This window comes from Manis pentadactyla, chromosome 12 (genome assembly GCF_030020395.1).
Source record: "Manis pentadactyla isolate mManPen7 chromosome 12, mManPen7.hap1, whole genome shotgun sequence".
Lineage (NCBI taxonomy): Eukaryota > Metazoa > Chordata > Mammalia > Pholidota > Manidae > Manis > Manis pentadactyla.
The window spans coordinates 101,586,499-101,608,148 of record NC_080030.1 but is presented as its reverse complement, the minus strand read 5'-3'; the positions used below and the strand labels follow the sequence as shown (position 1 = coordinate 101,608,148).

Below are 21,650 nucleotides of genomic sequence, written 5' to 3'. Positions count from 1 at the left end.
GGAACAAAACCAGCAGAGACCAGGGTATTACAGCCAGCACAACACACACACGCTGAGTAGCTGCAGAGCGGTCCTTAGGGATTCTGTAGGAACAGTTGGGTGGCTGGGTCTGCCCCAGGCACCACCCAAATGGGGAAAGGGATTCAACCAAGTTCCTTTGGTATTTGCATTCACTTTAGAGTCCTGGAGCAGAGAGTTGACTTTCTGGACAGCAAATCATCAATTTACGTAGTTTATAATACACATGGAAAGGTTTATCTACTCCCTAATCCTCGGTCAAAGAGGCAGAAAGTTTAAAAAAAAAACTCTTACACTGTGAAATATAAAGGAAGTGCACACACAAAATACACAAAACAAAAACTTGCAGCTTCACTAATTAACACAGAGCGTATACGTGTGCAGCCATTACTTAGATCACGAAAGAGAATAAAACCAGCTCCCGGGTCCCTGCCGTCCCCGCCCAGGGCCCCCATGGGTATGCTCTGTCCTGCCTAAGAGCCTCTTAAAGTGGGTTTCTACCTGTTTTCTATGGGGTTGCCTGAGAGGAGGCAGAAACACAGTGTTGGGACGTGGGGAGGGGGTTGGGCCTGAGGGCAGGTGCCAGGTACGGTTTGGTGGAAATGTTGCATGGCATCCTTACTGGACTGTTAAAGTTTCTCTCACGGCCCCTCCATCGGAGCATTGACTAGAGCCTGTGGTAATATCTGCCATGCAGGCTGTTTTTAGTAAAAGCTGCAATGATTCGGGCCCTCCAGGGTGTGCTAAATTTTGAACCACTTATTGGAAATGAACTCTGGAGCTGATGCGTGTCTAATGCGTAGTCGTGACTCGTTTCCACACTATTCCAGGACGTTGGCTTACTGCCAGTGGGTGGACAATCTCCATGAGACCCGGAAGATGCTGTCCCTTAGTGGCGGTGGTCCCTTCAGTAACCTGCTGCGGTGGGTCGTGTGCCACATAACAAAAGGAATTGTGAAGCGCGAGATGCACGGCCACGGCATTGGCCGCTTCTCGGAGGAAGAGATTTACACGCTGATGGAGAAGGACATGCGGTCTTTGGCAGGGCTCTTGGGTAAGGCACCTGCTTTCTATTGTCTGTTTTATATTCTGAACCTTTTGCATGATTACTAAAGCACTGTGAGTTTACTAATGGACAAGTTTTATTTTGGTTGGTTTCTTCGCTCCCACGTGCACATAGTAGTTCCACCATTTAATCGAATTGCCTGACTTTCAGGAGCAACCGTCTCTCCTCCTGATCACTGGCATGTGACTGTGCTTAGTGTGCCAGGCCCCATGTGAAGAGCGTGCACCGTGCCATTACTACCCGGCTGCCAGTGTCGCTGGCAGTCTGAGTGGGTTGTGAGCCGAGGGTGATTCTGAGCAAGGAAGCGCTTGTATTTCCAAGCAGGCCAGGCAGAAAGGCCCCTTAGGAGGAGCCCACCGAGTACCCGATGGCCTCAGGCTAAGCGCCATGTGGGCAGGACTGGCTCTGACCCACTGGGTGTGCACGGGCAGCGTGTCATTTTCTCACTCCTTCTCTTTCCATTTGCAGTGTTGGTCCTCTTCTTGGTAGCATGTTTTACCAACTCCGATTTTGCCCTTACTGCACACAGTGGGTGTACCTGTGCCTGGGAGGGCCTGGCCTTGCTCCCTTGGGTGCCTGGAGCTGGTGGGGCCACTGATCCTGTCCTGGGCGGAGCCTGCAGCTTAGCTGTGACTGTGTGAACAGATCATTTGGAGTCGGAGCTTTTATGTGTGAGAGGATGGCTTTCCCGGGGACAACTGGTGCTCAGGCAGCCAAGCCTGGGGCATCGTCTGGGGCAAGTGGGTTTTCATGGCTGTCTGCCAGAGCCCTCATCTCCATTCTGGAGCACAGGAGGCCCCTCACTCCTCTAGAAAGCGGGGCTTGGAATTTGTTTTTTTGAAACCCACCAGGTGCTCCAGGCACTGGGGGCTGTGCTGGGTCTAACCTGCCCTCTGCAGGGTGATGTGCCCAGTGGCTCCTTCCTGCTCCATTCTCCAGACACTCACTGGGCCTGGAGTGTCCCCCCCACTTCCCTCCCCTCCCCAAGCCCTGGGCGCAGGGCAGAGCCCAACAGCACATCCAGCTCTCCCTCTGCCAGCTTTGTTTTTGGGGTGTTAGGCCTGGTCGAAGCCTGATGCCATCTGGACCACTGATGCTTTGTCTCCCTGCACCCAGGAAAGCCTGCCTGTTGGAGGCATGAGTGGTATTAGCCTTGATTCCCTTGGAAACTTAGTGCTGGACTTGGCCTGTCAGCGCAGGCATGCAGGGGGCCATTTCTCCTTGCAACAGCTCTGTCTGCTCCTGTCTCTCTCCTTCCTGTCCAGCTCACACCATGGGAGGCCCAGCAAGCCAGGTGCTGAGCCCTCGGAGACGACAGCGATGAGCCCAGTAGAGCGCGGCCCGCCTCTAACACCTTAACAGTGCTGGTTCCCTAAGCAGGGAGGGGTGGGTCGCCTGGGCTGGGAAAGCCAGGGCGGGGGGCGACAGCGATAACAACTCCCAATAACCAATAGCAGCTGATGTTTAACGACAGAACAATGCTTTCTCCCAGTTACAGTGAGAGGGGAGATAAACAGATGATTGAGAGCAAGTCTGGATACCTGGCAAGTATTCAGAATAGCATCAGAAGTCTGATGGATTTCTGCGATGAGCCTCCGAGTGGGTTACTTGAAAAGCTGGAGCTCTCTGGCATTACCTCCTGTCGGGAGTCCCAGGGAGCAGCGGGGTCTCTCCTAGGAGAAGCACTCTTCCTGCATTTGGGGAGGGAGAGGCTCTTTGGCTGAACAGCGTTGTTCTTACTAAATGAGGCAGAAAGCATCTATCTCTTTTGTCACCTGGGGATATGGCTTACTTTTAATGCCCAGATGCCTAAGAGTCTCAAAATACAAAACGGGTTTTTGTTGAAATGGTTCAAGATTTGGGGAAATTATCTAGGGATGTATTTGACTCATTAGGATGATTCATTATTGATGTTTTGGTTCAGTTGACTTCAATGGTTGAACATCTTTTATGTGGCAGGAGCTGGGGAATAAAAGGTGAATTAGAGATTGTGCCCTGTCAGGTAGCTTGCAGCCCAGTGGGAGAGATGAACCTCTAAACCTGGAGTAGGCAAATTACAGCCCATAGCTGGGGGCCTGTTTTTTTTTTTTTTTTTTTTTTGTGGGCGATGGGCTAAGAATAGTTTTTACATTATTAAAATGTAAGGACAAGAAATGCAACAGAGATCAAATATGGCCCAAAAAGCCTAAAATATTTACCATCTGACCCTCCACAGAAGAAGCTTGCTGACCCCTACCTGAAATGAGTAACCTTGTACAAGTCAGGCTGTGGCAGGTCCCAGGGCAGAGGTGTACGCTTGGTGCTCCCGAGACAAAGCAGAAGCAGGGGCGAGATGGTGGGGAGAACTCAGGAGCGCCTGGAAGAGGCCGTTGTGTTGGCCCAAGAAATAAACAGTGTCCCAGTGAAGAAAATTGGAAGGATCTTCCAGGCAAGTCCTGGGAAAGGAGTCATGAGTGAGGGGCACTTTGAAATCATGGTTAAAATGAAGGTTAAAAGGTAGCTTGGGGCCATCTTATGCAGGGTAATAATTATGCTGAGAGATGTGTACTTTATCACACAGAAAGCATAGAGGTGGTACAGATTTCTGGGTGTAAGAGAGAAAAAGCCATGTTTGTGATTTAGGAAAATGTCTCTGCTGGTGTCAGAGAGGGTGGATTGGGCCTTAGTGTAGGTAATAAAGAGACACTGAAGATGGGCAGTGAATCTCAGTGGAGGTAGTTTTAAAAATCCTAATAAATTTCAAATTAAAATAATTAAATTTAAACCAAATAAAAATTAAAACATTTTAAACTACATAAAAATCAGTTAAACAAAATTAAACAAAATTTTAATTTTGTTGTACTAAAAACCTATACAGCTAGACCAAGTAGAAAGAGTAGAAATTAAGAGCTGATGATATAAAGAGACAAAACACATTAACAGTATTTATTAGGAATAGCTAGAAGGAAAAAATCATAATTATCTCAACACTGAAATGCATTTGATGATCATTTTAGTATCCATCCCTGATAAAAACTCTTAGTCAAAGAGATTTAAAGACTCGAATACATGTTACTTGTTATGATGAAGTGGTGTTGAGCCAACAGCCAATGTCATTCTTAAGGTTGAGTCACTAGAAGCATCTCCAATAAAACAAAACACCAGATGTGGATGCCTGCTCTTGCTGTTCTTTCATGTTGTCTTGGGAGAGCCTGACAGGGTAGTTGACAACATGAAAAAAGGATAACTCCTTGTTGGAAAGGAGGGGAAAAAATTTCTTACAGAAATTAAGAGATTATATAGCTAATGTAATGGAGCTTTAACTCAAGTTATTTCAGTTAATGGGAGAGTTCAGTTAAGTTTACAAAGGTTACAGACATGGAAACTCAATCTACAATTTTCTTGCTTTCTCAAATAACCAGTTAGAAGATACACTTAAAAAAATTCCATTCAGAATGGCAACAAAATAAAAAATATTAGAAATATGACTTAGGAGAAATATTCGGGACCTATAGAAATAAAAACTAAACAGTCCTAATAAGAGATAGAAGGCATTTTTTAGGAAATGGAGAGTATACCTTCATTCATTCATGCATTCATTCATTTGAGAGTGATGATTCTAGAGCCAGAGTCAAACCCAGCTCTGTCACTTACTAGCTTAGCTGTGTGGCCTTGGGAAAGTTTCTTAACTTCTCTAGGCCTCAGTTTCCTTATGCGTAAGATGGGGACAATAATGGTGAGAAGAATAGCAATACATATAAAATGCTCAGGAGACTGCCAGGCACATAGGAAGCAATCAGCTAACAATCAGAGGTAAACTGCACCTGTGACAGGGTCCGGAAGGGGAGGTTCGTGTTGCTGTGAGCGCTGATATGGGGGTTGGCTTGCCTAGGGGTTGTTGCTAGTGTCTACTTAGTTCTGCATGTTCCTAAGTCCACCTTGAGAAGGTGCATGTGTGTAAAGCAGAGAAACTGTGTGGGTAGCAGATGTCTGCTTTCCACCACATGCAAGAAGTGCATACATAGTCCATTTCCATCCCCCTCCCAAAGGGAGAGAGTTAAAAAAGCATGGCTGACATAAAAATCAGGAACAAAAAAGTTAGGTTTTGGGGAAGGAGCATGCATGGAGGCAGGAAGCCTAGCGGCCGGCACAGGAGAAAGCATATTCTGCAGTCAGAGGCCCTGGACTCATACTTTGGTCTCCACCTCTTCCCAGCTGTGTCACTTCACGGGAATAGCGGGAGCTTCCTCATTTGCAGAATGGGGCTCAGAACAATAGCTGCATCACAGAGGGCGGGGACTAAATGAGAGTTTATGTAGTGTACTTACTGCAGTGTCTGGCACCCAATGTATGTTAAATAGGTATTAGCATTTCCATCCTCACTTACACAGATTTTGTATCTAACACCAGCTCCAGCAGGGACTTTGTTTTATGGGAAAAAAAGTGTCTTGATGAAAAACCTCTTTTCTGATTTTTAAATTTATTAGTTAACTGTAGAAATTTGGGAAAGCTCAGAAGGGCACAGAGAAGGCAGATAAATCCCCATAATCTCATAAGCTATTGCTAACCACAGTTATCATTTTGATGCATATGTTTTCAATACTTTTATGCATAATTTTGAATTGTTTCCAATATTTTTATGCATAATTTTGAATTATATATAGATGTGCATATATACATATTTGTGTAAACACACACACATATAATTTTCATCCTGTCTTTTCCTCACGTGCTATATTGCAACTATTTTCTTCTATTATTAAGTATTCTATTCCATGCAGTCCCATGTGCCTGGTACCACACTTGGTGCCCTAAAAACTGACATAAGACTCACCAGCCGAAACACCTCTTTGCCTTCTGCCACTTTTATGTTTCTCTTCTATTATTAATCCTGAGTCTACAGGTATGAACTTGAAGTGGAAGGGAAATAAAACCAGCTGAAAATAAGAAACATACAGATGTACCCTATGTTAGCATAGAGATCCCTAGCTTGGTCATTAGATGTGAAATTGAAGTAAAAATAGAAGATGAAATCTCACACAAAGTCAAAGTAATACCACCAATGTGGCAGACACAGAAACTGAGACACGGAAAGGTTGGGTGACTTGCCCACTGTCACACAAACAGTAAGAAGTGGAGCCAGGAATCAAATCCAGGCGGTCTGACTCCAAAGCGCTGCTCTTTTCTGGCCCAACAACTACCCAAAGTTCCTTTCAAACTGTGCCTTAACGTGGAATTGGGTTATGTCAGGATGACTCCTTTAAGAACGTTTCTGAAGTTGCCAGCAGTTTAACTGGCAAGTTAAAATATAGTCTCAAAGGTAATTTAAAAATAAGTGTTTTTATGTTGCTCTCGGAGGTTGAGTGCAGAACTAAATATGGAGTGATTTAGATTTCCTGGGCTTTGTGAGTTGAAGTTATACCTGTCCTTAGAGGCTTACTTCCCAACAAACAGGTATGTTAAGGCTCCAGGCTGAAGTGCATAAATACTTGCAGATCTCTCTTTTAGGAGCGGCTACTAAAAGGGCCAAGTAATAAAGTGGAATTTGTAAATGGAAGTGAGAAAAACAAGCTGATTTCCAGCCAACTATACTTGATTAATAAAAAATGTAATGCACTTTCTTTCTCCCTGTCTGCAGCCTTCTATTAAGTTATAAAAATGATTTGGGGAATCTTTATTTTTCAGAGTCCTTGTTGACACTGGCTTGGCAGGTGTCAAAGAGCCAAATCTATTGGTTATTTTAATGAACTTCAGTGTGTGATCTTGACTATTTAATTAAGAGTGAAGAGAAGCAAAGTAGTGCTTCCTTTCAAAGGCAGCACAAGTGCGTCCCTTGCTCTGGGTGTTCATGTCATCCTTTTCAGCATGTGCCGTTACAATGGGGTATAGTTTTCAGAATGATTGTATTTTGCTGTCGAATTAAAAAATAATTTTGTTTTTCAACTACATAGATATTTGACTGACCACTTAGTTCTTTGTTAAGTAGTATAAAGAAGATTCAAATAAACTTTTGTGATTAGTACTAAAAAGTCTCTAACACACTCTTGACCAGAAATGCTTTTGGGGTGCCGTCCCTCCAGACTGGAAAGTCTCGCTATGGCGCAGAAGAGGTGATGTGGTTCAGGAAGCAGATGGGCTAAGGGAGAGTCAGGGGCAAGGCGAGAGGGCTGGTATCAGGGAAGAGGTAAAAAGAACATGGCCGCAAGATGCCTGGAAGTCAGGGCAGAAATCTTTGAAAGGCAGGGAGCCACTTTGCAGTCCACCTTACACCTCTGCTGAGAGAGGTGCTCTCAGTGAGCTGGGACGCCAAAAGGAAGCTGGGCTGTAGGAGGGGATGTGAGGCGAGAGCTGGAGCTGCAGCACCCTCCTTGGGGTGTGCCTGAAGTTGTCGCCAGTCCCTTTCGGTGGTTTGATACTCTCCTCGTGGTTCTCAGACCTCTCCCAGTCACAAGATTGCATTGTGATGCCTTTTGGAAAGGTTTCATAAAGTTGGCTGGTGCTGAGTTTTAAGGACAGTTGAGGCCGCATCCCTTTGTGTATGGGCTTGGCGTGGCTTGATGCTGGGCCTGATTTTCTTCTCTATTGACCCCTGGGGCTCAGGCTGGGTAACAGGCTACAGGATGGGGGTGTAACCTGTTAGAAAGGAATCTTAAGGAAGTTGTGCATTTATCTGATCATGAGAGGCAGCACAGATTAGTAAAATCTAATGGTTTTTTTTTTGCTTTTAATTGAGCTTTTATAGACCTTGCGTGGTGACAAGTTTTCTCAGGGGAAAAGCAAATGAATTAATTACTAGTAAATAGAGCTGGCTTGGGAGAGAGAATCATGCAGGGGGAGAATAATAAAAATATGCTTTCAGTTATGAGGCTCGGCTATGCACCATTGATGAGCAGTAACTATGTGTTGGATGAATGAAGGAAACACTGAGTGAATGAATGTCAGGACACATTTAATAGACAGCCAACCCTGCACTCCAGGATCTGGGCATCTGGGAGTACTTTTTGAGCAAGAAATTAAAGTTTGTGAATGCATTGAAGGGGGAGAATCAGAAATAGTAATGGGCTCTCCAGGTAGGACCTGAAATGTACTATCAAAGAATGTTCTTTTCAGCCCTGGGTAGGGATCTTAAGAGGAAGAGTTTATTTGTAATAACGGGAGTTCAGACAGAAGGGTAATAATGCCTTTCACTTAGGACGGTATGAGTCTGATTGCAGCGCTAAACGTACAACAATGTGCTGGGCTTTTCGTGTTGGGCTGAAGAAATGGTGATTTACAAGCTGGGTACAGCCGTGAGCTATTAGAGCTGAGCCTGAGGGAGATATTGTCATAAATATTTATAAAATAGCAACACTTTGAGAGGTGCCACGTGAAGGACTAGGTGCAGTGAGGGCATTTTTGCAGGGGAAACTGCCATGATCGGTTAGGTAAGGCCTCTTTGAGGAGGTGACATTTAAGCTGGGCTCTGAAACATAAGCTGGTGTTAGGCAGGCGTGTCTGTGGGGAAGAACAGGGGTGGGACAGGGAGAAGACTGAACAGAGAAGGAACATCATATGGGAAGGCTCTGCAAGAGAAGCAGCTGGGGACTTTGAGGAGTGAAGAGATGACCGGTGTGTCTGAAAATTGTGTAAGAGCAGAAGTGTGGCACGGCATGGCATAGAGGTGGGCAGGGGCTAGATCACACAAGCCTTATATGTCACCTCAATAATTTTGGGCTTTGTTCTAAGAGCAAAGGAGGTCATCAGAGGTTGCAAGAAGGGAAGTGGCCTGGCCTTATTTGTATTTCATGTGCTGGAGGGGCCAAGAGTGGATTCAGGGGCCCAGGGAGGAGGCTGTTGCAGTCCAGGAAAAGACAGGGAGGCATTTGGGACTACATTCATGGTGACAGAGTTGGGCAAAAGACGATGGATGAGAGCTGTATTTTAGAGACAGAATTGACTAAAATAGAGTGATGTGGTCCGTGTGTGTTGAGGGAAAGGAGCTGGTGATGGAGAGGGCAAGGGATAACCAGGGGCTCGACATGCAAACACAGTGAACGTTCGCAGAGCTGGAGAACCCCGGGGAGGAGGGGAGACCATGCATTCCGGCTGTGCATGTGCTGAGCTCCAGGGCCCTCTGAGACCGGAAGTTGAGTGCAGATGAAGGAAGTGATAAAGGCAGCCTTTCAAATCAGTGCAGAAAAGACGAATTGATTGAGTAAATGGTGTTGGGACAGCTGGCTAACCATTTGGACCAAAATAAGTACAATCCTGACTTTATGTCATACACTTGAATAAATTCCTAATGGATTAAGCATTTAAATGTAAAAAATAAGTCCATAAAGGTGTTTGGATAAACTATGGGAAACTTTTATATAATCTTGAACTTGGGAAAGTATTTCTAAACACGGCACCAAAATGGAGAAAGTATAAAAGGAAAGTTGAATTGCTAGATTACATGAGAAAAATAAAACAAACCTTCTGCATATAGAAAAATCAACATAAATAAAGTTAACATTGAAATAGTAAGATGGCAAAATATGGACATGTGCCAAAAGAATTAATATTACTAAATATGTGAAGAGCATCTACAAATCAGTAATAAAAGTGAATGCCTGATGGGGAAAATTGGGCAAAAGACATAAAAAGACCATTTGCAAAAACAGTACCAATGATGAATAACTACATGGAAAATGTTCAGTCGCTTTAGTAATCAGAACAATTCAAAAATTAAAAAATGAGGCAATCTGTCAATCAAGTCGGCAAAGTTTTTCTTTTTAAAGAGTGTGAAGTATTGGCAGGGGTGTGAAGGAGGCACTGACCTTCTCTGCTGGTAGGAATAAAAGCTGGTACATACTTTCTGAAGTTGATTGCCACAGTTTCAAAAGTCATAAAATCGTACATATTTATTTATTCAAGAATTTAACACTAGCACTTTTTTCCTAAGAAAAATATGACAAAGATTTATCTATGAAGAGGATTATAATGCTGAAGCATTGACATCTTATGGTTATTAACCGTGTGGATTTTTTTTGTCCGAAGTCCCTGGTTATTGTTGGAGGTGTTAACAGGACACTTAGGGTACTTTAGGCACTTGCAGGCTCCCACCCCCCATATTGTGCACTTTTGCTTCTTTCAGTGGGGGTGGGGGCTGAAGGTTTAACCAGGGCAGAACCATATAAATTGGTATTTCTTTAGGTGCCCAGTAGTGGATCATTTGTGAATTGCTTGCATTTTCCTCTAGAATGAATGATATCACTTCATCAGCTCTCACTGGTCACAGACAGACCTAAAGAAATTACTATGACTGCAAAGCATGTTCTGAAGGGTTAAGCAGTGAGCTGTGGTGTAAGGGAGATATCCAGGGGACTGAGGTTTGTGGTTTATAGGACAGCCGAAGGTTTTTTGGTTTTTTTTTGGTATCATTAATCTACAATTACATGAGGAACATTATGTTTACTAGACTCCCCCCATCACCAAGTCCCCCCCACATATCCCATTACAGTCATCACTGTTCATCAACGTAGTAAGATGCTGTAGAATCACTACTTGTCTTCTCTGTGTTGCACAGCCCTCCCCGTGCCCCCCCCCCCCACATTATACATGCTAATCATAATGCCTCCTTTCTCCCCCATCCTTATCCCTCCCCACCCATCCTCCCCAGTCCCTTTCCTTTTGGTAACTGTTAGTCCATTCTTGGGTTCTGTGAGTCTGCTGCTGTTTCGCACCTTCAGTTTTAGCCGAAGGTACCAAGTTAAGTGATATCAAGGAGAAAGTCAAAACTCAACTCATAGTGTGCCTCAGTGTGGGTGAGTTGAAGTCCATGCTAGGGGAGGTCGCAAGAGAACACTTCAGTATTTTTAAACGACTAACAGACTAATGAGCAAACTAATTATTTGAACATTATTTTTATATTAGTTATGCACCAGGTGCAATGCTAGTCTCTTGGGAAACAAAGATGAATTAGATTGTCTCTACTTTCAAGAAGCTTATAATCTAGGATTGCTCAAGTTTCTAGGCTCAGTCTGAGGATGTGAAAGATTTCCATATCTTGGATCTGCGATTGTAATCTTCAGAAATGGGGGAAAGAAGAAAGATTTCAGAACATGGACATAGGAAATTGTCCCTATTTCCTCAAGTGGAGGGAGAAGTAGATTTGGATAGTGAAATAAAATACTAGGATGAATTACTAAGTAGGTGGTTCGTTTTCACTAAGGACTCTCATTGGTTTATTGTGAATAAATCATAGCAAAAAGTGACTACTGTGTCTTCTTGACTTGGCTGGACTTAACTAATTGGATAGACTATTTTTTGATCTCTTCACCAGGGGGCACCATCCCTCATGATACTCCTGCAGGCAAGGGGGCTGGTTTTCAAAGGGGGCTTCCTGGATGCCTATGGTGCCAGCAGGGATTCCTGAGTGCTCTGGTGGGGGGCAGGAGCAGCACCACCCCACTTCAACTAGAGAAGCTGCTCTTTTTATCTGTTTTCATATTGGAAATCGGTTGCATTTTGTCTGATTGAGAACTTCCCCAACCAAAGAAACATGTTTGAAGGCCCTGCATTAACTGCAGTGAATTCGGCTGTTGGGGAAACTGTAGCCTCACTGTGCTGATTAATGGACTGATACGCCTGATGAGAGCTCTCTAGGGACCCTGCTTTTGACTTTTCTCCATGACCTGTTGACAGCTTCGAAGGTATGCAATGGTTTTTGAGTGACTGGGTGGAAAGACAGCTAGAAATATTAGGAAAATCAGGAATCAAAGCTTTCAGCCTTAACAAGAAAAAACCTAAAAGGGATAAATATCAAGTTCTGTACTTAGGTACCCAAATTGAATTGCACAGACACGGGGTGGGGAGAAAGGTGAAAAAAGACTAAGGATTTTCGCTGATGTCGATCTCAGTATGTCACTAGTGGGATGGGCTGCCCAAGCAGCTAGTAAAAACCTAGCCTGTTTAAACAGCACAGTGTCTCTGCTTAAACTTTGTTTCAAGGAAACCTTTTGGGCACTTTCTCTCAGAGTGTGTCAGGCAGACCCTGTCCCATGCTCCCAGGCACTGGGCACCTTCTTCCTCAGAGCTTTCTTCCCCACGTCTGTCAGTGACTTGGTTTGACTGTCTCCTCAGCTGGATTGTGCACAAGCCTGGTGTTTCCTTTTCTGTCTGCAGGGCCTGACCGAGTGCCTGGCACACATCAAGCATTCAGCAAGTACTGGTTGAACAGAGGCGTGTGACGTTCAGTTCTGGGATTCATCTTTTAAGTGGAACTTGGCCAAACTAGGGTGTGTCCAGAGAAGGATGGCTAGGAAGGTAGTTAGTCTCAAAGTAATTTCCTGTGGGGAGCTGGGGGATCCTGGGGTGACGAGTCTGGAGAAGTGAAGATGGATGGGGTCATAGACTAGCTTTTTTCAAACACTGGAAGTGGATTGGTGACTTAGCTGTTGCTGCAGATGTTGATATATTTGTGGAGAGGAGAAGATGGAAGCAAGGTGAGGAAATGACAGCAGGGTAAGGCAGCCCTTTAAAAGAGACCTGTCCCAAGCCGGAAGGGCTTGCTTGGAAGCACCCCAAGGTGAGGTTGGTGACCACTGTCAGGGTAGCAGAAGACGCTTTGTACAGTCAGTGAGAAATTTAACTAGAGAAATCTCTGGGGAGCCCTTCCAGCTCTGATGGTTTCATGATTTTACATTCATTCTCCAGAGAGGAGAGCAGAGATGGTTTTCCACATTGTAAAACAAGGCAGACGCCAAAGTGAGGATTCATTCACTTGTGTGCTGTTTGATTTCTTGGATTACGGTTTATGTTTCGGCTGCCACTCATGCCTTCTGAAGTCACAGTGCTTTAACTAATCTGTGTTTATAGCTCTTGTTCTTAAAGTAAAAACAGTAGTTGGTTTTCAGTAAACCTCTCTTCTCATCTTCTACTTCTTTTAAAGTGATTTTTACTCAAAGGCATTTGGACAGTAGCAAAATTGTTTTTCAGCAAGCTTGGGAATAGGCTATTTGAAGAGCTGCGTTTCCTACCCTGTTCAATTATATCATACAAACAGCACTGCATTCACATGAGGTGCTCAGTCCTAGGCTGAAAGCCACCTGGGACTCAGCAGTCACCTGCCGTGCCTCCCAGTGAAAGTGACAGGGGAAGGACTTCAGGACGAGGCAGTAGGAAAGGATGAGAAACTCTGGTTATATCTGTGCACATATTAGCACATTTTGCATATGCTGAGTAACTGAACTGAGGGCAGAGGAGGAGAATAAAGACACAAAAGTAATTATGCCTGTCAATCTAAATAAGAGATGAAATCCCCAGATGAAAGATGAAAATGAAGGACACTAAAATGAATGTTCTGGAACCTAGAGCAGTGTTTCCTAATGCAGGTTCTAAACCCTTTCCAAATTACCTGGGCCTGTTTAGGACAGTGGTTCTCAGCCCTGATTAGTCATTAGAATCACCGCAGGGGCTTGGGAAGAGGTATTTTTTAAACCCAGCAGGTGATGGGAGCGTGTCTGCAAACTAACTAAGGGCAGGCTGGGGAGGACACAAGGGCTGGCTGGCCTGGACACCGGGGGCAGGATGGGGTGGGTAAAGAGGCATGGAGGGCTGCAAGATTTGGACAGGTACAGAAGGGGAGAAAGTTGTTTTTTATAAGGGAGGTGGTAAAATTCAGAACAAACCAGGCCTACTTCAGTTTTGTGGCGAGGGTGACCCTGGCTGGGTCTGTCCTGCGCGGTACTTAGTGTAACCCTTCTGTCCACATCAGGAACCTATTATGTAAACTGCAGGCGTTTTGTGAAGACACATTTTAGACTCTTTGACAGCATCTTGAAGATGTTGCAACTTACAGTACCCTTGAGAGCTAGTTATTTTATGGATGAGAAAACCAAGTGAGGGTCAAGAGACGCTAGGGAATGGGTGTCAGGCCTCTCAGCTAATGACAATCCTTTTCTTTTGCTCTGGTGCAATCTATGCATATTTTAATGATGGTTTGTTAAAATCACATGCAGGGATGGTAATAATTCAACTTGGGACCCATAAACTCTATTTTTACCTGTACTGACTGGGTTCCAGTGAGAGCCTTAGCTTCTCACAAGTCCATACTGGCGTCCTGTGCTCAGTGATTGAAGTGGAACTGGTTAACTGTGAAATGAAAGGTCTTTGCATATTATTCAGTAACTCTCGATGGCTCCCAGCTCACTAATGGAGAGGACCGATGGGTCTTATACTCAGAGAGCGTTAGCTCTTCTTTGCATGCATCCTCTCCATTCTGGACTTCCAGTGGGAGGAGAGAGGAAGGATGGCCTGGGGACCCAGATGTCGTGTCCCTAAGCAGCCAGGGATTGGTGGGGCAAGGCCTTGCTCATATTAACGTGTTTGCATCCTCATGGGGACTAGGCAGTTTCTGCCCAGAGATGTGACTTGTTTCTTTTGTTTTCATTGTAGTTATCTCATTTGGTAAAAATATGTTGATTATTCATGAAAACAAAAAAATTACTTTTGCAGAATAAAATTATATGCTAATCAGTATTGATTCTTAGAACTCTTTGAGGCTTATTTAGCAACACAAATTCGTTGGTATAATTCTGACAGAAGCGATCCGGTCTCTATCTTGGTGCATTCTAGCTGTTTCTTCCTTTGAGAAATGTGACTTTGACTTTAAATTTTCAGGGTTCCAACTCCTGAATGAATAGAGTAAATAGAAGAAAAATTCCCAAGGTGGCAGACAGGACATGCGGCCGGCCGACCTCTGCCCAGGCCCTCACAGCTGGCAGCGCAACCCGCGCTTAGCCCACCTCGCCCCCACATGGGACCGCTGACCACCTCCGGACCTCAGCCGTTTTCTCCTTCACCTCCCTGCACCCCGTCATCTTGTGAGCCCCTTCCCTGTTTACCTCCCTCTCACTGAGCCTAGCCCGGGGTCCATCGTGGAAGCGTCTTCCCCTCTGGACCCCCGTGCCCGTTGCTCTCCTCACCCAGCAGAGCTCAGCTCTGAGCCTCGTCAGCCCTCTCCTGCCTCTGCTGAGCCCCAGTCCTCCGCCCTTCCCTCCGCAGGACTTTGCGTTCAGATTCTCTCCTGTCTTCAACCCTTATTTCTTTACAGGCTCCTCCTACTTAGCGTATAAGTCTCTCCCATCTTCAAAAATGCCGTTCCAGTTCTGTCTTACCTCTTGCCCACAAGCTTCTTTAAAATGTCCCAGCAGTCATGCTCCGCTTGGCCGCTGGCTGCCCTGCGAGCCTCTGCAGCCGGACTCCTGGCCCCCACCCCCACCTTGCCCCCAAGTTGCTCTTGAAAGGGTAAATGACACCCTGGTCTTCCGGCCAGATCTACTTAAAAGCCTTATTTTTATTTTAGTTTTAAATCTCAGCCTTTAGTTTCTCTTATTTCACTTGTTTATTTTGACCTTTTGGAAGGTGGACCCTGAGAGGCTTTGAGGCACCCCTCACATCTGCGGCAGGGCTAACGGATCGGAGGTTTCTTGGGTGGGTTGAAGTACAAAGGATGCAGCCCTTCTCTTCCCCAGGAAGCTACACCCTCCATTTTTTCAGCTCCACACATTTCCAGGCCCCCCCTGAGGAGGCCTCAGTCTGTTGCTGTTTTGGGTGACACCCCGCTGTTTGAGGGTACCCTCTTAACACTTGCAGGCCCTTACTGTTGATGGGTCAACTCCGAGTGCTCACGGTGATGCTTTTCATGGGCAATTTCGGCACAGAGAGGTTCCTTGCCCTGGGACGCCCAGCTAGCAGGTGGTGGGGCTTGGATTTGAGCATAAGCAGTGCAGGGAAGCCAGAGGTCTGTGCTGACACCCCTTAGCCTTTCTCTTTCTGGCTCTCGCTGCTTCTCCTCTCCTGCTTCGTCTTTGCAGTTTCCTGAAACAGTGATGGTTCCTAGGAGTCCATCCACCACCTTCTGTTGGTCTGAATCTCGCTGTTTTCTTTATCTTCACTTAGATGATGTGAAGCCAGCTCACAGCCTCCTCGAGCTCAGCACATCCCCACGCAGAACTTCTCAGTCCCCCACCAAACCAGCATCCCGTCTGTGACCTCTCTCTCTGAATGACGTCATCATCCAGTCAGCTCCCCAAGCTGGGCGCCAGAACATCTCTCCGTATTGCTCCCTGCCCATTGGTTTTCACCTGGCTTTCAAACCTGTACTGCCCGGACCTGCCTTCTTTCCAGTCCCACCGTCACCAGCCCTCTTACCCTCCTCTCCCCTTTCCCACTGTACGCCAGCCACACCGGTGCTCTCTCTGCTTCACAAACTGTCCAAGCTTATTTCCACCTTAGGGCATTTGTCTTACCTAAAATTCTCTTCCTCAAGATCTTTGTAGTGCTAGATTCCCTCCTGACATTCATCTCTCTGTGTAAATATCACTTCCAGGGCCGGGGCCTCCCCGACTAAGGCAGCCAGTGTAGCTGGTAGTCACCCTCTGTCGCATGCCTTACTCTCATTCTCTGCCTAGCTCTTGTCACTAGCCAATGCTTTCTGATTGATTGATCATCTCTCCATGAGATACAAACTCTGTGAGAGTGGTGGCCTTGTCTGTTCTGTTCCCCCCTGCCTCCCAGAGCTGGGTCTTGCGTATAATCAAAAGAATATTGATAAGAGTTGACATTTATGGAGCATTCCAGTGTGCTTGAGCAAATAATAATATAATATATAATACTTAAACTCATGTGGTAATACCTACCTTCGTAATAATATACACAGTGTATATTATACATTGATTGTATAATATAATATATATTATATATGATATATAAGTATGTAATATAAAAGACCCACTATATAGAATGTGTTTATATAGTATGTACATATATGCATATCTGTGTGTGTGTATGTATCATGATAATATAATAATACCCATTGTTTTTTCATTGAAGTATTGTTGATATACAATCTTTTGTTGGTTTCAAATGTAATAATACCTATTCTTTCATGGTTTTGGTGAGAATCACATGAGTACCTGCTGTGTGCCAGGCACTGGGCTGGGTATTGGGGGATATAGTTTCAGTGCTCAGAAGTATTGCTCATCATTTATTGTGATTTCTTTCTTCACTCATTTCACAATCTAGATAAAATCACAAGGAACCGTTCTGCTGAGACTGTTTCAAGAATTTAAAAAAATTTTTCGGTGTGGCAGTATTTTAAAGTAAGGCAGGTATATCGTGGCATTCGACCTCCAAACACTTTTGAATGTAGCTCCACGTTTTCCTCCCGTGGCAGGCCGCCTCCGGGAGGACCCCGCTCGGCCCCTGCCGTCTGGTGTTCATCCTGTCGTGTGGTCCCCTCCCCTTGGGTCACTGGGTTTATCGGTTTGCTTCTAACAAATAGAACATATGGCAGAAGCAGCAGGACCTCCCTTCACGATTAGGTCACAAGAATCCTGTCGCTTCCTCCAGGGCGAACTCCTTCTCCCGCCCTTGCTCTGAGGGAAGCCAGCGCTGTTGTGAGCTGCTCTCCGGGGAGGTCCATGTGGCAAGGGCCTAGTATCTCTAGCCAAGAGCCAGTGAGCATCCGAGGCCTGTGAACATCCATGTGAGTGGCTTTGGAAACACAGCCTCCCCCAGTCAAGCCTTCAGATAACTGTGATCCTGGCCAGCATCTGGTTGCAGCCTGTGAGGGGCCCTGAGCCAGAGGCGCCCGGCTAAGGCTGCCGGAAGTCTTGACCCATAGAAACTGTGGGATGATGGATGTTTGTTGTTTTAAGCTGTTGGGTTTCGGGGTAGTTTGTTATTCGGCTAGCAATAACGAATACACCTATGTAGCTCCGATTCTCTTGTTTCAAGGAGGGGACCAGCTGCTGTGATCCGTGAGGAGTACAGCCAGGCTGTCAGCTGGGGAGAGAATACTCACCCTGCTGGGGCGGGTGGCAGGCGTGGATCTCAGTTGCCTCAGGTTATTTAGATAAAAGGTTTTATATTTTTGCGAAGTATAATCTTACCATTCAGTCTCTCCAGGGACATATTTTTACCGTTTCTGATTCCAGCAGGCGTATTCCCATCTTGTCTGTAAAGAAACTTGGTTCGATTCCAATTTGATCGACAGGAGGTTTCTGTCTCTGGATTCAATGCTCTTTCAGAAAGGACTCCGCCTGTGGGGAGAGTTGTGTGGGACATTTTGAACCATTTACAGGTCAGGATGTATGGACAAGCGCACTCAGTGTGGGAGTAGTAATATACCCCCCACGGAGTGGTGTAAAGACTCAGTCCTGCACTTGCAAAGAAGCCTCACACAGAATTTTGATGCGCTGTCCAGCTTACTCACGGGTCTATCGTCTGAGAAGCTACGGGGTTCCCAGTTTAAGATGACGTCAGTAGCAATTTGATTTCATCCCGGGAACCTGTGCCTGCCGAGTCAAGCTGAGTAAGGCCCCCCACTGCGGGCAGTCCCTAAATAGTTCTGGTGATTAAGGATGACCAGGTTTTGTGCTCGCCCACATGCTGAAAAGTGGTTGAGGATCCTGGATTCCAGTTAAGGTGAAACTTGGGGTCTGTAAAGTGAAGAAAAGTCTTTCAGGAGTATGGAATCTGCCTGCACGGCCCTGCTGGCCAAACACAGAGCCTTCCATTAGAATCTGTTACTAGTCGGCTTTCATAAAGGAAGGGTAAGTCTGTTATACAAGGGTTTGAATTTAAATTTCAACATGAGTTCTTTCTGACGTGTTGTTTCATTAACCAAAGCAGAATTTGGGGGCTACCAGATGGTCTTCATTGAATAAAAAGAGATGGAATGGCTGGTTCTTGGGATTGGCCAGAGACAGGGAGGCCAAGACAGAAATGAAAGGAAGGGCAAAACCCTCCCCCGGGAGGTCATGTGAGTTGAGTGAGTGCTTTGTATTCTTTACTTGGGAAAGTGACCCTGGCGAGACCCCTGCCATTTATGCCCCTCAAATCTCAGCACTTCAGTCCCATGTGCAGCAGACTCAGAAGCGGCAAAACTGCAGCAACTTCAAGGAGAGAGAGAAACCAGCAGGCGCATCATCAGTGAGTCAGCACTGAGTCATCCTTAGGGATGTTAGCTGAGGTTCCTTAAGACTTCCAGGAGCAGCTGTTTAAATGATACCAAATTATAAAAATAAGTGAGTCTGAGCAGGCATTTACCTCCCCCTGAGGAATGTTTTTCCGTGTATGAATTAGATTATACGAAGTTTTTCGCAGCAGGCGCAAACCTTCCATCCAAGTTTTTTTTTTTTTAATTACAGTATATGCCCATGGAAGCTTTGAGTGTGTGGAGGTCAAAGGTGCTCAGACATTACTAGGAGAACTGAAGTAGGGAAAGGCGAGCGCAGCGTGTTCCTTGTAGGGGGATGTACTGCCTTGCCCCATCCGCAGGGACGTGTACGAGCCGGGCGTCAGCAAAGAGACGATTGGGAGGAAGGGGCAGGTGACTGTATTGGTGGTCCGTGGGGAAGGGGTCCAGATAGTGCATGCAAGCCGAAAAATGTTCTTTCTTGTGTGTTCTTTCCAAGAATGTGAAAGGCAATTGTAGGAGTGTGTAGTTGCAAACCAGGATGACATCTGAGGAGGGATTAAGTTGAGGGGCTCTTCTGGTGTGTCCCCCCATCTTTATCTTTTCCCAGACTATGAGCAGATTGGTGCAACTAGTAAATGTCAGAAAATTGTCAAAGGCGGTGATTTCAATTCTGAGATTTACCCATAAGTCCCTTTAATAACCTCACATATAAGGTATCATCCCCTTTCCCCCCATACTCAGTGTATTAAAGGGGAGAAAGGGGCTATTAGAAATATGAATGGTATCCACATTTCCTTCATTGGAATGATCTGCATATAAATCCTATAGGTGGTCAAGTTTACAGAACTCAGTGTAGGTGAAACACAAAATTACTCTGTTTCTTAGTGTTCAGTGTTTCTTATTTCCAGGTGCTTGAAGGCTGGTGTCTGGTGGAACATCCCTCACGGCTTCTCATGTACCCTGGGTCCCTCACCTTCCAGGTTTTTTGATATTTTCAGCCTTCCTTTTACCTCACCAAGGGTTCCAGTCCACACTCCCAACCTGGGGGCTGCTAGGGAGCTATAGGTGCTCCAATACCCCTGAGCTGCTTCTGTCCATTCCTACAAAAGCCTGGGGGGTAGTTCCCCAACTGAAAATGAAGCTTGAGTTGCCTCTTCACCCAAGCTTGCTCCTTCAGTGCTCTTCAAAAGTCCCTCAGTGTTTCGTTTTTGCTAAACCCCTCTGGTCAGGAGATCTGGGACCATTTGGTGAATTCTGGGAATGCTGCAGACTTGAAACTCTAGCTTGGCCTCTTCGTCTCTAAGCAGAGTCAAATCTAAATTCAGTTTCCCTCTTAAAACTACTTCTTGCCAATGTCCGGAAGGCCAAAGCTGGGACAATTGGAGCAACAAGATAAAAAATGGGAGTACTGGATTGTAAGCCATGGAACAAAATAAGGAATGCATACTTGAGTGCATATTTACATAAATAAATACTTGAATTATTAGTACATGGGGATGAAGTGAATGGTAGAATTCTAATCAATACACGTAGAAGGAATGGGAGAAATAGAACATCCTGGTTAGGCAAACGGCACAGTAATGATTGTTCCAGATAACATTTACCAATGGATGCTAAAATCAGCGGGCCCAAGTTTTCAGAGAAATAGGATATTCATACAGTCTTAAAATATCTCTCCCAAAATTATTAATTGCAAAAGGAAAAATAGTATCATTACAGTGAAGAAACCTCACTAACACTACCTTTGCTTTGATGGTCAAGGTCAACATGACCAATGTTAAGACATGGACGTTACAGACCCTTTAATGTGACACCTTGAGATGTATTAGGTTCTCCAGAGAAACAGACTGGTGGGGTGTATGGAAAAGGAAATGTATGTCTATTTAGTATGAAGATTTAGTGTAAGGGATTGGCTCAGGCCCTTATGGAGGCTGACAAGTCCCAAGATCTTCAGGGTGAGCTGGCCAGCTGGGGACCCAGGAGAGCCGATGGTGTGGCTCCAGCCCAAAGGCCGGCAGGCTCGACACCCAGGGAGAGCCGGCGTCTCAGCTTTAGTCTGAAGGCAGGAAAAAGCCCCTGCCCCAGGTCAAAGGCAGCAAGGCAGTAGAAATCCTCTCCTACTTGGGGGAGAGCCAGCCTTGTTTTCTATTGAGGCCTTCAATTAATTGGATGAAGCCTACCTACACTAGAGCGTGTAACTTGCCTTATCCAGTCCACCCCTTCAATGTAAATCTCGTCTAATAACAGCCTCACCGGAACACCCAGAATAATGTTGGACCAAATAATTTAGCACTCCATGTCCTAGTCATGTCGACATGTAACGTGAACCATCACAGAAGGACACTTTATTACTTCTGGGGTATTCTGGCCAAAAAATGCATGCCCTAATCTAATTATAAAAACCTTAGACAAACCCAAATTGGTGACCATTTTACAGAATAGCTAGCCAGTATTCTTTAACAGTGTCAAGTTTATGAAAGACAAAGAAAGCCTGAGGAATCTTCACAGACTGGAGGAGAATGAGGTGACATGACAGATAAATGCAGTGGGGTTTCCTGGACAGGATCCTGGAACAGAAAAGGACGTTAGTTGAAAAATTAATAAAGTTTGAATAATGTCTTTGGGGCAGTTAATAGTATT

General features: G+C 45.3%; 1 protein-coding gene across 3 annotated transcripts in view; it reads left to right on the top strand.

Annotated features, from left to right (window-relative positions):
* FAXC (failed axon connections homolog, metaxin like GST domain containing) overlaps positions 1-21,650 on the top strand; it is a 68,775-nt gene that overhangs the window by 32,126 nt on the left and 14,999 nt on the right. For all 3 annotated transcript variants that reach the window (XM_057489441.1, XM_036890394.2, XM_036890393.2), the window contains one exon: positions 849-1,072. In XM_057489441.1, the coding sequence (XP_057345424.1) occupies positions 849-1,072 (224 nt within the window). The remainder of the gene's footprint in view (positions 1-848; positions 1,073-21,650) is intronic.